The 17,125-nt window shown below is 43.4% G+C and overlaps 1 protein-coding gene across 19 annotated transcripts in view; it reads right to left on the bottom strand.

Moving 5' to 3' along the window:
• AGPS (alkylglycerone phosphate synthase) overlaps nucleotides 1–17,125 on the bottom strand; it is a 180,230-nt gene that overhangs the window by 50,947 nt on the left and 112,158 nt on the right. For all 19 annotated transcript variants that reach the window (XM_073305970.1, XM_073305969.1, XM_073305972.1 and 16 more), the window contains one exon: nucleotides 6,042–6,118. In XM_073305970.1, the coding sequence (XP_073162071.1) occupies nucleotides 6,042–6,118 (77 nt within the window). The remainder of the gene's footprint in view (nucleotides 1–6,041; nucleotides 6,119–17,125) is intronic.

Below are 17,125 nucleotides of genomic sequence, written 5' to 3'. Positions count from 1 at the left end.
CAGCTGGACAGCAGCAGCTGCTGGCCAAGAGCCCAGCTCTGAAGGCAGAGCTGCCACCAGCACAGTGCAAAAGTAAGGAGGGCATGGTATGGGATTGCTACCCTTACTTCTGCGCTGCTGCTGGAGGGGTGCTGCCTTCAGAGCTGGGCGTCCAGCCAACAGCCACCACTCTCCAGCTACCTGGCTCTGAAATCAAAGCAGAAATAAAGGTGTCAATACCATAACCCCCCTAAAATAACCTTGCCCCCCCCCCCCCGCAACTCCCTTTGGGTCAAGATCCCCAATTTGAGAAACACTAGTCTCCCCTGTAAAATCTGTATAGTATAGGGTAAAAGCACACAAAAGACCAGATTTCACGGTGGGAGATCAGATTTCAAGGTCCATGATGCATTTTTCATGGTCGTGAATATGGTAGAGCCCTACTTCAGACTCCTGACTTTTCTTAAGGGCCTTTGGTGAGAGACCATGTCAAAGGCTTTCAGAAAATCAATTACATTGACTAAGTCATCCTTGTCCACATGCTTGTTCAGACTCTCACATAACAGATTGGTGAGGCATGATTTCCCTTTACAAAACCATGCTGACTCTTCCCCAACATATTGTGTTCATCTAGGTGTCTGATAATTCTGTTCTTTACTACAGTTTCAACCAATTTGTCTTAAGTATATTAAAAGCAAATATAGTCTTAACGGTATTGGTCCATTAGTGGATGGAAATGGTAGATTTCTCAATAATGCAGAAGCATAAGAGTTCAATAAACATTTCTGTTCTGTTTTTGGGAAAAAACAGATGTAGTCTTATATGATAACATTCTTTCCATTCCACTGGTATCTCTGGAATTACCAAAAGTTAGGCATTTTAAAATCAGTATGTCTGGATAACTTGCATCCAAGAGTTTTAAAAGAGCTGGCAAAGGATCTTGCTGGACTGTTAATGTTGATTTTCATTAAGTCTTGCAACACTGGGTAAGTCCCAGAAGACTGAAAAAAAGCTTATATTGTGCCAGTATTAAAAATGGTAAACGGGACGACCTGGCTAATTATAGGCCTCTCACTCGGACATAGATTCCAGATAAGATAATGGAGCAGCTGATACATGACTCAATTAATCAAGAATAAAAGGGGGTAATAGAATTAATGCCAATCACACGGGTTTATGGAAAACAGATCCTGTCTAGCTTGGTATCTTTTTTTTTTTTTTTTTTTGAGATTACAAGTTTGGCTGATAAAAGGTAACAATGTTGATGTAATAGACTTCCGTAAAACATATGACTTGGTACTCTGAAACCTGTCATTTTGATGAAAAAACTAGAAAGATATAAAATTAACATGGCACATATAAAATGGATTAAAAGATGACTGATAGGTCTCAAAAGATAATTGTAAACAGTGAATCATCATCGAACAAGTGCGTTTCTAGTGAGGTCCCACATAATTCGGTTTTTGGTCCTACATTAACATTTTTATTCATGACTTGGAAGAAAACAAAATCACTGATAAGTTTGCAAATGACACAAAAAATTGAGAAATTGGTAAATGAAGAGGACAGGTCATTGATACAGAGCAATCTCGATCACTTTGTAAGCTGGGTGCAAGCAAACAATGTGTGTTTTAATATGGCTAAATATAAACATATACCACTAGGAACGAAGAACGTTATGTCACACTTACAGAATGAGGGACTCTATCCATCACAGCTCCCACATCTGTTGCAGTCACTGCTTCCCTGAATAATCTGCTGAACATGAGCTCCCAAGGTGACAATGTGGTCAAAAGGACTCATGTGACTCTTGGATGCATGAACAGGGGAATCTTGAGTAGAAATACAGAGGTTATTTTACCTCTGTATTTGGCACTGGCGTGACTGTTGCTGGAACACTGTGTCCAGTACTGGTGTCCACAGTTCAAGAAGGATGTTGATTAATTGGAGGGGGTTCAGACCAAAGCCATGAGAATGGCTAAAGGATTAGAAAATATGCCCTATAATGATTGAGCTCCTGGAGTCTATCTATTGAGGTTAACAAAGGGAAGATTAAAGGGTGACTTGATTACAACCTACAATTACCCATAGAGAACAAATATTTAATAACAAGCTCTTCAATCTATCAGGAAAAGGTACAGCATGATCAAAGGCCTGAAAGTTGAAGCTAGACTAATTCAGACAGGAAATAAAGCATACATTTTTAACAGTGAGAGTAATTACTCACTGAGGGGAAAACAATAACAAAACACGCAGCAATGGCTGAAGTGCTAAATGCCTTTTTTGTTTCAGTTTTCACCAAAAAAGTTAGCAGTGACTGGACAACTAACATAGTGAACATCAATGTAATGGGATAGAAGCTGAGGCTAATATACAAAAAGAATAAGTTAAGAATTACTTAGACAATCTAGATGTCTTCAAGGCAGCAGGGCCTAATGAAATAAATCGTAAAACACTTAAAGAACTGGCAGAAGAGATCTCAGAGCCATTATCTTTGCAAACTTGTGGAGAACAAGAACGGTCCCCATGGACTGGAAAAGGGCAAATACAGTACCTATCTATAAAATGGGAATAAGGACAACCAAGGAATTATAGTCTAGTCAGCTTAATATTGGTACCTGGAAAGATCATGAAGCAAACAATCAATTTGGAAGCACCTAGAGCAGAGATTGGCAACCTTTGGCACATGGCCCATCAGGGTTATCCACTGGTGGGCTGCGAGACATTTTGTTTACATTGACCATCTTCAGGCACAGCCCCCCGCAGCTCCCAGTGGCCGCAGTTCGCCATTCCCGGCCAATGGGAGTAACTTCAGGTTTTTGAGATAGCCGTTGAGAAGGCACGGGTCTAAAATGAGTCAGAGACCCCTATTGGCCTTTGGAATTAGGAAATATCAGTAGTAAACCCCCTTCTCTCTTAAATCCCAAGGAACCTCCTCCACGGCTAGGAGAAGAGCTTGCACCTGCTGGCCGAGAAGTTGCTTGTGAGAAGGCTTTCTGAAGAAGGATGGGGAAGGGAGGTGTGGAAATTAACTGGAGCGTATAACCCCTTTTCACAGCCTTCAGCAACCAGTGGTCTGGTGGTGATAAGAGACCAGGCCGAGCTGAAGTGAGATAGGCGGTCCAAAGACAAAGGAGGGACAGAAACCAGTGGCATGGGAATTGCTATAATGCTTTTGGGCATCCCATCAAAAAGTTCTGTTTGGCTACCTCCAAATATCTGTCTGGGCCAACCAGGAACTGAGGCAGATGGGGGCAGTTGTCAGCTGTCTAAATCCCTTCAAGGGGCCTCGATACCGCATGGGAATTTGGAACATGTTCCCTTTCTGCTCACCAGCACAGACACCACCAACTCTTGTATTCCCGGCAGCTGCGGTACCGAAAGCGCCAGCAAGTTAATGGTCGCAACAAATGCCTCTGGGGTAGACGCTACCATGATCCTGCTGGTGCCACACTGTCCTTCCGGTGCTGTAGGTTGGTCTGGGACCGGACTCAGAGCCTGCACACTGGATGGAGTCCGATGGTATTGCCGTCGGAACGAGGGCAGAAGAGTGGCCAGACTTAGGTCGCACTCTGCTGTGCTCCCAGTGCTTGGTTTTCTTTAGAGTTGGGGAACGCCCCCTCTCATCCAGCAGCTTCTTATGGTTTTTTCCTTGACACCAGTGAAGGGGAACAGGTCTGAGAGACTCTCAGAGCAGGAGGAGCACCCCGCACCAACGACAAGGTACTCAGTGCTGAGTCTGACCAGCCTGGCTCTGACACGGGTCAAGCACTGCCTCCATCAGAAAAGATTTCAACCTGGCCTCCTGGTCTTTCTTAGTATGGGACTTCAAGTCCCAGCAGATCTGGCAGAGATCCCAGATATGAGTCTCTCCCAGCACATCAGACAACTGGAGTGCAGGTTACGCTTGAAACCCAGAGACCGAGGCATTCCCCGACACCAGGAGTGGATGAAGACTGATAAAGTGAAACATGCCAACTAACAAATGTACATCAAATTGACAACAGTTCAAATGAGAAATAAAGAACCGGGGTGAAAGAAAGTAAACCAAGACCACTAAGAAGAGTTCGCCACAGCAAGAGGAGCAGTTCCAGCGACCGTCACAGGTAGTAAGAAGGAACAGAGGGTGGGGGTTTTGCTGGACCCCTTGTGCCAGTGTGTGGCACCGGGGTGGTGGTGCTGGGGCCAACCCAATGGATGTTACTGGGAGAAAAATTTCTGGTGACTGCAAGCAGCTCGTGCACACTTAACGTAAAATGGACACATAATAGCACTCGAAGAAGAAATATAGCCTACATGAACCTATTATAAGGTGCGTGCACAACTGGTTGGAAAAGTATACTCAGTAGTTATCAATAGTTCAAAATCAAGCTAGAAGGGCAAACCATGTAGGGTGCCACAGGGTTGTGTCCTAGGTCCGGTTCTATTCACTATCTTCATAAATGATTTGGATAATGGTATAGAAAATACACTTAAAGTTTGTGGACAATACAAAGCTGGGAGGGGTTGCAAATGCTTTGGAGACCAGGATTAGAATTCAAAATGATCTTGACAAATTGGAGACACGGTCTGAAATAAATAGGATGAAATTCAATAAGGACAAAATGTAAAGTACTACACTTAAGAAGGAATAATCAATTGCACAAATAGAAAATGAGAAATGACTGCCAACGAAGGAGTAGCACAGAAAAGGATAGGAGTTTTATCGTAGATCACAAACTAAATTTGAGTCAACAATGTAATACTGTTGCAAATAAAGCAAACATCATTCTGGGATGAATTAGCAGGAGTGTTGTGAGCAAGACATGAGAAGCACTACTCAGCATTGATAAGGCCTCAACTGGAGTCTGCATCTAAACTTCATTTGAAGAATTGGTGTTTTACCCATGAAAGCTTATGCCCAAATAAATCTGTTAGTCTTTAAGGTGCCATCAGACTCCTTGATGTTTTTGTGGATACAGACTAACACGGCTACCCCCGATACTTGACACCAACTGGAGTATTGTGTCTAGTTCTGGACATCACACTTCACGAACAATGTGGACAAACTGGAGAAAGTCCAGAGGAGAGCAACAAAAATTATTATGGTCTAGAGAAAACACGGCCTACAAGGAAAGATTGAAAAAAATTGGGCTGTTTATTCCAAAGAGAAGAGAAGACTGAGTGGGGACATGGTGATAATCTTCAAGTTCCTGAAAGGTTGGTATAAAAAGGGGGGCATGATAAATTGATCTAAACTACTGAGGACAGGATAAGAATTAAAGGGCTTAAATTGCAGCAAGGGATATTTAGGTTAGGCATTAGGAAAAACTCCCTAACTGTAAGAGTAGTTAAGCACTGGAAAATTGCCTAGGGAGGCTGTGGAATCTTCATCACTGGAAGTTTTAAAGAATACGGTAGACAAAAGACCTGTCATACTTAGTTCTGCCTCAGTGCAGGGGACTGGACTAGATGGCCTATTGAGGTTCCTTCTAGTCCTACATTTCTATGATTAACCGTTGTGACAACTAATAAAAGGGTCATGGTGGATTCCCCATCACTGACCATTTCTAAATCAAGCCTGGATGTTTTTCTAAAAGATATGCTCTGGGAATTATTTTGGGGGAAGTTCTATGGACTATGTAATAAAGTAGGTAAGACTAGATGATCACAATGGTCCCTTCTGGCCTTGGAAACCACGAATCTATGCATCTTATCCCATATTACACTGTGAGTAGTAGAAAGACAACACCTATTTCATATGGGAGTTATGAGGACTAGTTAATGTTTGTGCAAAACTGAACATAAAGTAGTGCAAGTATTTAGTTTTTATACTTTAAAATGAATATTATTGCACAGAAAAAGTCAATTTAATTTGCTGCAGTGTAGCATTCAGAATGGGAATCCTGATAGCAAAACAAGCTATCTCCACACCATTTCCTTGAGATCCTTGAACCATTATGTGAAATTTCTGCACTGTTACACTTGTTACATTTCGAGAGCACCTCAAATCATGAGACAATGTACTAGAAACTTTCTGAATCCTTAAACTGCTAAATAGCATTACATTAAATATTAAATACCTTTGTGATGTAGAATTTTTTCAGCCCATCCAAAAATGATGTAAAAATTGAAGCAACCTGTGGTTTAAGAGCATGCCCTTTGGGGGATGGGAAAAAGAGGAAACAATAAGTTAACAAGTCAATAATAGCAGCAAGATTTTCAGAATTCTGATCTTATTTCATCATGTAATGAACTCTGATAAGGGAATTTATAGGTAAAGCTCTGAGAAAGGACTTTGAACATTTTAGTTTTTGTAACCTAAAATTTAATAATGAAGAAATCTCCTTTATGAGATTTTAGAGAAATGTTTTTCATTAATTGTTATTCAAAAGGAATATGTGGCGAATAGCGTGTTAAATTTATCCCAATACCATATCTTCATTCAGACATGTAATTCTGATTAATCTTCGTTCAGGTCATCACAAGTATATGGCACACAGAAAGTTTAAACCACACTCCATTTTTTAATGGAACAGAAATTAGTCGTTGCTGGTTTTATTTCTTTTTTAAGTTATGCCAAACCATTGAAACAGATATCCAAAAATGAAGTAAAGTGTATAGAGTTTTTCCCCTTCTTGGTTATATCACTTGTGCAGATTTCTCTACATAAAACTAGTAATTGCTTCCTTAATCACATACACAGAATTAAAATTACCAGAATACATAAATGGCATCTTGGAGTCTGTTAAATTAACATCTATGCCTCAGGACTGGGTTGAATTGAGATGAAAGCCTTTTACTGTGCTTTCCATTGTTTTCAGTTACTAGCAATGTCTGAATTCCCACAACTGCTTCATTTTAATAGCCTTACATCTGGCTTACATGCTGTGAGCCCAATTCATAAAAAAGTTATGCACTATTACATGATATTTCCAAATACTTCCTTGTAAAATACTTCAAAGTATTTTCTCCTGAATAAAGCATGAACTTCAGTAATTCATTAGCCTTCTTTCCTCTTCACTAAAAAGAACAACTCTCCTTCGCATAGTAAGATAAGAACAAGTTGCAAAAAGTACACCTCTATATACATTTGATAAATGACAAATGTGCATGGAAAATTGACAAACACAAAAAGGCTGCATCAGTTAAGGCAATAAAGGACAATAATTTACTCAACCACAACCTTTAAAAGAAACTGGAAGATGTTTTGCATGCTTAAGAAATAGGTTCAGGGTTTATGTTTTTCCAGCAGCCATTAACTATCTCACAAACACTTAAAACAATGGAGAGAGCTGTTTAAAAGTACTTGAAGTTGATAAGAATAAGTGAAACAACCCTAAACTCAGGTCTAAGCCTGAGTGGAAGACCAGTTTTCAAATCATTTCAACTATGTTAGTAAATTTTAAATCTAAACTTGCAATTTCAAATTTTAAAAATGCATCTGTCCTTTGCTATAGGTACACATTCACTATAATAGAATACAGAAGATATCAAAGATCTAAGTCCTTAAGAACTATGTATTTCCCCTCCCCCCCATTCCTGTTATTGGGACTAGTCCATAGGTGGGCAAACTATGGACCGTGGGCCACATTCTGCCCGTGGGACCTTCCTGGCCCCTGAGCGCCTGGTCGGGGAGACTACCCCCCGGCCCCTTCCCCACTGTCCCCCATCCCCCGCAGCAACGCTGCTGCGCTGCCAGCACTCTGGCCAGCCACTCCTGCCGGGCAGCGTGGGTGGCGTGACTGGCTCTGGTGGGGCTGTGAGCTCCTGCTGCTCTGAGCAGCATGGTAACAGGGTGGAAAGGTTGAATAAGAGGCAGAGGGTCCCGGGGGTGGACAGGGAGCAGTTAGATGGGGTGGGGTCCTGGGAGGGGGAGGGAAATGGGAGGGGGGCGGAAGCCAGGCTGTTTGGGGAGGTGATTCTTCGCAACCCTGATGTGGCCCTCGGGCCAAAAAGTTTGCCCACCCCTGGACTAGTCATTACTACTCCCCCACTTCATTTACCCCTCAAAGCACTCTTCCTCAAAAACCTGGGAGGGACCGGCAGACCTTGCTACATACCCTAAAGTTCCACACACCCTGAGTTTGTTGGACTCAAGGATAAGTGACTTCCAGGACTTAAGTCCCTCACTGAAAGCATGTTGCCATCAGCATCCTCCTATTTAAATCGGGAGATTGATACCTTCATGATAGGTCTCAAGCTAACTGTCATGCTATCACTTCAATGAAAAATCTCAGGTAGTCAGCATCTAAACTAAGTCTTCATATGTCAATCACATTGCATTGATTCACATCCATAAACAAACAGTACCAAATGTAATGTGCTCTCTGCAAGATACCCTAGTACGCAAAGGGGCTGGTTTATTCTATAACCGTTTAATTTTCTGTATTGTGTTCAGAAACTGTCATAATACATTACAGAACTTCCATTTTGAAAAAGTAAAAATATGGGTTAGCTACAAAAAAAGACAGTAACTGAAGACTATTAAACACTGAAGTCTAGCACGCAAATCACAATGCATTCACTCATTTTCATTTCCTCACTACACAATGCATACACAACTCCATAAGGAATGCATATGCTTTTACTTTAACTGGAAATAGCTTTCTAGAGTAGATTTGCATACCAATGCCCATTGTCAAGGTTCCTTCCCCACTCTGAACTCTAGGGTACAGATGTGGGGACCTGCATGAAAAACCCCCTAAGCTTATTTTTACCAGCTTAAGTTAAAACTTCCCCAAGGTACAAACTATTTTACCTTTTGCCCTGGGACTTTATTGCTGCCACCACCAAGTGTCTAACAAAAACAACAAGGAAAGCGCCCACTTGGAAACGTCTTTCCCCCCCAAAATCCCCCCAAGCCCTACACCCCCTTTCCTGGGGAAGGCTTGATAAAAATCCTCACCAATTTGCATAGGTGAACACAGACCCAAACCCTTGGATCTTAAGAACAATGAAAAAGCAATCAGGTTCTTAAAAGAAGAATTTTAATTGAAGAAAAAGTAAAAAAATCACCTCCGTAAAATCAGGATGGTAAATACCTTACAGGGTAATCAGATTCAAAACAGAGAATCCCTTTAGGCAAAACCTTAAGTTACAAAAAGACACAAAAACAGGAATATACATTCCATTCAGCACAACTTATTTTATCAACCTTTTAAACAAAACAGAATCAAACGCATATCTAGCTAGATTACTTACTAAGTTCTAAGACTCCATTCCTTTTCTGTTCCCGGCAAAAGCATCACACAGATCGAGAGAACCTTTGCTTTTCCCACCTCCAGCTTTGAAAAGTATCTTGTCTCCTCATTGGTCATTTTGGTCAGGTGCCAGCAAGTTTATCCTAGCTTCTTAACCCCTTACAGGTGAAAGGGTTTTTCTTCTGGCCAGGAGGGATTTTAAAGGTGTTTACCCTTCCCTTTATATTTATGACACGCCCCCCAAATCACAGATAGGGTGAAACGCTGGCTGTGATTTCTTCCTGGAGCTCTAGGAGAAAACAGAGTAAATGCACCTCTTAATATACTACCAAGTATATAAAGACTAACAATATTTTCCACATCTCAAGGACGATTTTAACCAGTTGATTCTGGGAAACTTTCACGGGAGAGTGCATCAGCCACTTTGTTAGAACTTCCCAAGATGTGTTGGATGTCGAAATCAAAATCTTGGAGAGCTAAACTCCACCGAAGAAGTTTTTTGTTATTTCCCGTGGCGGTATGAAGCCACTGTAGCGCAGCATGGTTGGTTTGCAGGTGGAAACGCCGTCCCCAAACATATGGGCGTAGCTTTTCCAGAGCATAGACAATGGCGTAACATTCTTTTTCAGTGACTGACCAGTTGCTTTCTCTCTCAGACAGCTTCTTGCTGAGAAACACTACAGGATGGAATTCTTGATCAGGTCCTTCCTGTATTAAAACTGCTCCCACATCACGCTCGGACGCATCTGTGGTTACTAGGAACGGTTTGTCAAAGTCTGGGGCCCTTAGCACAGGGTCAGACATGAGTGTCGCTTTCAGCTGGTTAAAGGCCTTCTGACACTCTTCAGTCCACTGAACGGCATTTGGCTGTTTCTTTTTGGTTAGGTCTGTCAGTGGGGCAGCGATTTGGCTGTATTGTGGTACAAATCGCCTGTAATAACCGGCCAAGCCTAAGGAGGATTGGACCTGTTTCTTTGACTTTGGGACATGCCACTTTTGGATAGCATCCACTTTGGCCTGTAAGGGGTTGATAGTTCCTTGACCCACCTGGTGTCCAAGGTCAGTCACTCTGTTTAGGCCTATTTGACACTTCTTAGCCTTAACAGTTAGTCCTGCTTCCCTTATGCGCTCGAAGACTTTTTGTAGATGTTCCAGGTGTTCTGCCCAGGAATCCGAAAATATGGCCACGTCGTCAAGGTAGGCAACTGCATATTCTCCAAATCCTGCTCGGAGACCATCTACAAGGCTTTGGAAGGTGGCAGGTTCATTCCGCAGCCCGAAAGGGAGTACATTAAATTCATACAGCCCGACATGTGTGGTGAAGGCTGACCTTTCCTTGGGGATTAATCTAGCGGTACCTGCCAGTAACCCTTGGTTAAATCCACGGTAGAGATGAACTGGGCCCGTCCCAGTTTCTCTAATAGTTCATCTGTGCATGGCATTAGATAGTTGTCTGGATGAGTTACAGCATTTAGCTTACGGTAGTCCACGCAAAAACGTATCTCCCCATCTGGTTTGGGAACTAGAACCACTGGAGATGCCCATGCACTGCCAGAGGGGTGGATTACCCCCATCTGTAGCATATCCTGGATCTCCCGTTCTATAGCAGTTTTAGCTTGAGGAGACACCCGATAAGGTTGGACTTTAATTGGGTGAGCATTACCTGTGTCAATGGAGTGGTATGCCCCTTCAGTCAGTCCTGGGGTGGCTGAGAACGTCGGCGCGTAGCTAATGCACAGCTCCTTGATCTGCTGTCGCTGCATACGCCCAAGGGTCATGGAGAGGTTCACCTCTTCCACGCCACCAGCACGTTTCCCTTTGTAGTAGACACCTTCGGGCCACTCAGCGTCATCTCCTCCCTGGGCTGTAAACTGACAAACCTTTAATTCTCTGGAATAAAAGGGCTTTAGAGAATTAATATGGTACACCTTAGGCTTTCGGTTGGAGGTGGGGAATGCCGTGAGATAATTAACAGCTCCCAGGAGCTCCTGGACTGTGAATGGCCCTTCCCACGATGCTTCCATTTTATGGGCCTGGAGCGCCTTTAAGACCATGATCTGGTCCCCTAGTTTGAAGGAATGCTCTCTGGCATGTTTATCATACCAAGTTTTTTGCTCTTTTTGAGCATCCTTTAGGTTTTCTTTAGCAAGGGCTAAAGAGGTTCGGAGGGTGTTCTGTAGGTTGGGTGTTCTGGACTAACAAAGTCCAGAATGTTAGTTCCTGGAGAAGATGTAAACCCCTCCCATTGCTGCTTCACCAATTGTAATGGCCCCTTAACCTCACGGCCATATACAAATTCAAATGGTGAAAACCCTAAACTGGGATGTGGTACAGCTCTGTAGGCAAAGAGCAACTGCTGCAACACTAGGTCCCAATCATTGGAGTGCTCATTTACAAATTTAGGTACCATGGCCCCCAAAGTCCCATTAAATTTCTCCCCCAGGCCATTTGTTTGATGATGGTAAGGGGTGGCAACCAAGTGATTCACCCCATGAGCTTCCCAAAGGCTTTCCATAGTTCCTGCCAGGAAATTAGTTCCTGCATCTGTGAGGATATCGGAGGGCCAACCTACCCTGGCAAAAATGTCTGCTAGTGCCTGGCACACACTTTTAGCCAGGGTGTTGCTTAGAGCTACTGCTTCTGGCCATCGGGTGGCAAAATACATAAAAGTCAGTATGTACTGCTTTCCTCTGGGTGTCTTTTTCGGAAAAGGACCCAGAATATCCACAGCTACTCGCTGAAATGGAACTTCAATGATGGGGAGTGGCTGGAGGGAGGCTTTGACCTGGTCTTGGGGTTTTCCCACTCTTTGGCATACCTCACAAGACCGGACATAAGTAGAAACATCCTTGCCCATTCCCTCCCAGTGGAATGACCTCCCCAAACGGTCTTTGGTCCTGTGCACCCCAGCATGGCTACTAGGATGATCGTGGGCCAAGCTCAAGAGCTTTACCTGGGTACTTAGTTGAAACTACCAACTGTCTCTGAGGATGCCAGTCTTCCTGGTCTCCACCAGAAAGAGTTTCCTTGTATAAAAGTCCTCTTTCTACAACAAACCTGGATCGATTAGAAGAGCTGAGAGGCGGTGGGTTGCTCCGTGCCGCCGTCCAAGCTCTCTGGAGGCTTTCATCTGCTTCCTGTTTGGTCTGGAACTGTTCCCTTGATGTTGGAGACATCAGTTCCTCATTGGATTGTGGACCTAGGCTTGGTCCCTCTGGAAGTGATGTAGGGGATGGGGCTGTTTCCATTTACTGTGAACCACTCTCCGCTGGTGCACTATGTTGGGTTCAGGCTCTGGCTGAGCCTCTCGTGTAGGGTTATCGGCTGCTGCCGGTTCTGGTTCTGGGACTGGCTCTGTCTGGGTCTCTGGGACTGGATCCACTACTGCTGTTGTAGATGTTGGCATGGGGTCCGGGTCCATCACCTCTGACCAGTTCCTGGCAGAAGTTTCCAGAACAGAGCTAGGTGGGACGGCTTGTTTAACCAGGCTGAGGGTGACCATTCCCACCCTCTTGGCTAGCTTCACATGATTGGCCAAGTCTTCCTCCAACAGCATGGGGATGGGATAATCATCATAGACTGCAAAAGTCCACGTTCCTGACCAACCCTTGTACTGGACAGGCAACTTGGCTGTAGGCAAATTGAAAGAGTTGGACTTGAAGGGCTGAATTGTCACTTGCATCTCTGGGTCGATTAAATTGGGGTCCACTAAGGAAGCATGGATAGCCGACACCTGTGCTCCGGTGTCCCTCCACGCGGTGACCTTCTGCCCGCCCACACTCACAGTTTCCCTCCACTCTGAGGGTGTCTGGGAGGTATCTGGGCCTGAAGACCTCTGGTATGATTCTGGTGCAATGAACTGTAATCTGTTGGGGTTCTTGGGGCAGATGGCCTTCACATGCCCCGGCTCATTACATTTAAAACATCGTCCAGCTGATGGGTCACTGGGGCGAGGTGGGTTGCTGGAGAACAGTGTGGCAGGACGATAAGGTGTCTGGAGCATTCCTTGGTGTGTAGTTGGGGCCTTGGGCTGCCCCCGGTAGTAGGGGGTGGTCTGAGGGTGTCCCTTCTGGTATCCGCTCCAACTGCGACCAGGGTTGTTCCTCTCTCCTCCCTCCACCCATTTTGTTCCGGCTTGCCCCGCTTCTCTGGCCGTCTGGGACTGCTCGTATCGATCAGCATAAGCAGCAAGACTTTCTGCTGAGTCCATTTCCTTATCCCATAAACACTGTTTTATTTTCTCCATGGACATATTCAGGAATTGCTCCTGAGCTATCAAATCACACTTTCCGTCAAAACTAGTGACACCCCTTCCTTGGACCCATTTATCTAAAAGATCCTTCATCTGGTTTAGATAAGCCACATTACTTAGTCCAGGGCCTCTCTTAAGGGTTTGAAATTTTACTCTGTACGTTTCAGATGTAATTTGAAATTGCTTTAAAACCAAATCCTTGAACTGATTATAGTCAGAAGACTCATCAATAGGCATCTTATTGAATATGTCCAGAGCTCTTCCAGTCAATTTTGCAACCAATGTGGTCATCTTGTGAGCTTCAGGAATTTTATGGAGAGTGCACAGTCTCTCAAAGGTGAGAAAATATTCAGCAATATCACTGGATTTATCATACTGTGGACACAGTTGCTCCCATTTGTGGACTGTTGGGGAAGGATGGTTAGGGTTATCCAGTAGATTCCGCTCAGCCTTTGCCTTCTCCATCTCCACTGCCTTCTCTTCCTCTCTTTTTCTTTTTCCTCCATAGCTCTCCTGTGAGCAGCCTCTTGTTGTTTTTCTGTCTCTCTCACTGCCTCCAGTTCTCTCCTGTGGGCAGCCTCTTTGGCTGTTTCTGCCTTGGGCTCTGTCATGTTTGCCTCTCTGTTTTTAACTAACTTTACACCCGAGAGTTAGAACTAAAAACAAAAACAAAAAAACTTGGCTTCTCAAAACAAAAATAGGTTGTGCTGTACCGGATATATATGTTCTCTGATAGTGATTGTCAGCCTACAGAAAAATCCTTTAAAAAAAAAAAACAAAAAAAACCTAACACCTTTGTCTCCAGGCAAATAGACAGAAAACCTCTCTAGTTGCTCTTAGGTAAAAAACAACTTCAGGTCTGTGAAGACTTGTGAATTTCCCTGCAGGAGGTTAACCACCCTGCCTTTAGATAGAGAAAGCTCCAGCTCACAAAAGACAATTACCTTTTGTCTCTGCTCTGGCCCCCAAGCAGAGACAAAAAAACCTCTAACTGCTTTCAGCTTAAAACCTGCTTTCCAGAGCCCAAAGGAAAAAAAATATTTCCTTTTAAAAACATCTGTGCTTCTGGTTCAAAAAAAAAATCTCAAAATGATTTCAAGTTAATCCCACCGCTCTGACACCATGTCAAGGTTCCTTCCTCACTCTGAACTCTAGGGTACAGATGTGGGGACCTGCATGAAAAACCCCCTAAGCTTATTTTTACCAGCTTAAGTTAAAACTTCCCCAAGGTACAAACTATTTTACCTTTTGCCCTGGGACTTTATTGCTGCCACCACCAAGCGTCTAACAAATATAGAACAGGGAAAGAGCCTGCTTGGAAATGTCTTTCCCCCCAAAATCCTCCCAAACCCTACACCCCCTTTCCTGGGGAAGGCTTGATAAAAATCCTCACCAATTTGCATAGGTGAACACAGACCCAAACCCTTGGATCTTAAGAACAATGAAAAAGCAATCAGGTTCTTAAAAGAAGAATTTTAATTGAAGAAAAAGTAAAAAAATCACCTCTGTAAAATCAGGATGGTAAATACCTTACAGGGTAATCAGATTCAAAACAGAGAATCCCTTTAGGCAAAACCTTAAGTTACAAAAAGACACAAAAACAGGAATATACATTCCATTCAGCACAACTTATTTTATCAACCTTTTAAACAAAACAGAATCAAACGCATATCTAGCTAGATTACTTACTAAGTTCTAAGACTCCATTCCTTTTCTGTTCCCGGCAAAAGCATCACACAGATCGAGAGAACCTTTGTTTTTCCCCCCTCCAGCTTTGAAAGTATCTAGTCTCCTCATTGGTCATTTTGGTCAGGTACCATCAAGTTTATCCTAGCTTCTTAACCCTTTACAGGTGAAAGGCTTTTTCCTCTGGCCAGGAGGGATTTTAAAGGTGTTTACCCTTCCCTTTATATTTATGACACCCATAGATTTATATACGATTAAAACTGACTGTAGTTATGTGCACATGTCCCTATACACTGAATTACGACTATATTCCTTAGCGCATAACTTACTAGGAAAGTGCTATTGACAGCTTTGTGGACCAAGCAACAGTAATGATGATCTTTTCCTTATTCTTAAACTAATGCTGGCTATCATTTAATTACACCCCAAATTTAAATTTACATTAATAGTACGGGGCAGCAGGACCAATCCTATACTAACACTTTAATGTTTCTTGCCTGTGGAGAATAACATTGTTAGCTTATGTAGCTTCTGAGCACCACACTTCAGGAAAGATGTAGACAAACTGGAGAAAGTCCAGAGAAGAGCAACAAAAATGATTAGAGGTGTAGAAAACATGACCTATGATGGAAGATTGAAAAAATTGGGTTTGTTTAGTCTGGAAAAGAGAAGACAGAGGGGACGTGATAAGTTTTCAAGTATATAAAAGGTTGTGTGGTAAACCCAGGACTAACAGCTACGGGGGAGGGGGGGGTAGTAATTAGTCCCAGGGGATTAAAAGGCCCCTCCCTATCCATTGAGGAGTGATAACCACTGGGCAATAAGGTTCAGCTGGAAAAGGGGTTGCTAGGGAACCAATTAGGTTCAGCTGACTCCAACTGCGTGGGAACTTTTTAAATCCTCCCCTGAGTGGAAGGAGGGAGAGAGTGAGGGAGCGAGAGGAGCAGGGAAGCTGCCAGTAGGCGGTTTGCAGCAAGACACCAAGCCTTCCCAGTAGCGAAGCTGCACTCGCTCCCCAGAAGGGAAGGAAAACAAGCACAAGGGACTGACTGAGGAGAGGAGTAGCAGGACCCTGTGCCACCTATAAGGATTCGTCTTGCCCCAAACCTGAGTCTCCAAGGCTAAAAAGGACTGAGCCTACTGAGGCGAACAAGGTATTTTGCCACAGTTGTTACAAGAAGGAGGGAGAATTGTTGTTAACCTCAACCTCCGAGGATAGGACAAGAAGCAATGGGCTTAAATTGCAGCAAGGGAGGTTTAGGTTGGACATTAGGAAAAACTATCAGGGTGGTTAAGCACTAGAATGAATTGCCTAGGGAGGCTGTGGAATCTCCATCACTGGAGATTTTTCAGAGCAGGTTAGATAAATACCTGACAGGGATGGTCTACTCTAGATAATACTTAGTCCTGCCATGAATGCAGGGGACTGGACTAGATGACCTCTCGAGGTCCCTGCGAGTCTTATGATTCTATGATACATTCAAAAGGGGATTCCACATCAGTTTTGAAGATTTTTTTAAAATCAAAATGTGTTAAAATAAAGCCAAAAGTTTTACCCTAAGATTCACACACGCAACTCCCATTACACAATGCATACCAGAGGGAAGAACTGGACCCCAAATCATTTGAATATATAATCCCAATAGCATGTTTTACCTATCAGACACCCACAAAATACCATTAAGTATCGCTTTAATACTGAGGGAACGTCTACACTTACTGTGAATCAACGCTGAGGCGATCGATCCACCATTGGGGTCGATTTAGCGCGTCTATTGAAGACCCGCTAAAGAAACCGCAGATCGTTCTCCTGTCAACTCTAGTACTCCACCGGAACAAAAAGCTTAAGGTAAGTCGGTGGGAGAAACTCGTAGACACCGCAAAAAGTCGACCTAAGCTAAGTCGACTCCAGCTACGTTATTCACGTAGCAGGAGTTGTATAACTTAGGTCAACTTAACCCTGTAGTGTAGACCTGCCCTGAGTGCATTACACAATCAGGACTGAGATGCACTGGCAGAAGTTCAT

This window comes from Lepidochelys kempii, chromosome 11 (assembly GCF_965140265.1).
Source record: "Lepidochelys kempii isolate rLepKem1 chromosome 11, rLepKem1.hap2, whole genome shotgun sequence".
Classification (NCBI taxonomy): domain Eukaryota; kingdom Metazoa; phylum Chordata; order Testudines; family Cheloniidae; genus Lepidochelys; species Lepidochelys kempii.
Note: the sequence above shows the minus strand (reverse complement) of the source record. Positions and strands in the feature narration are given on the sequence as shown.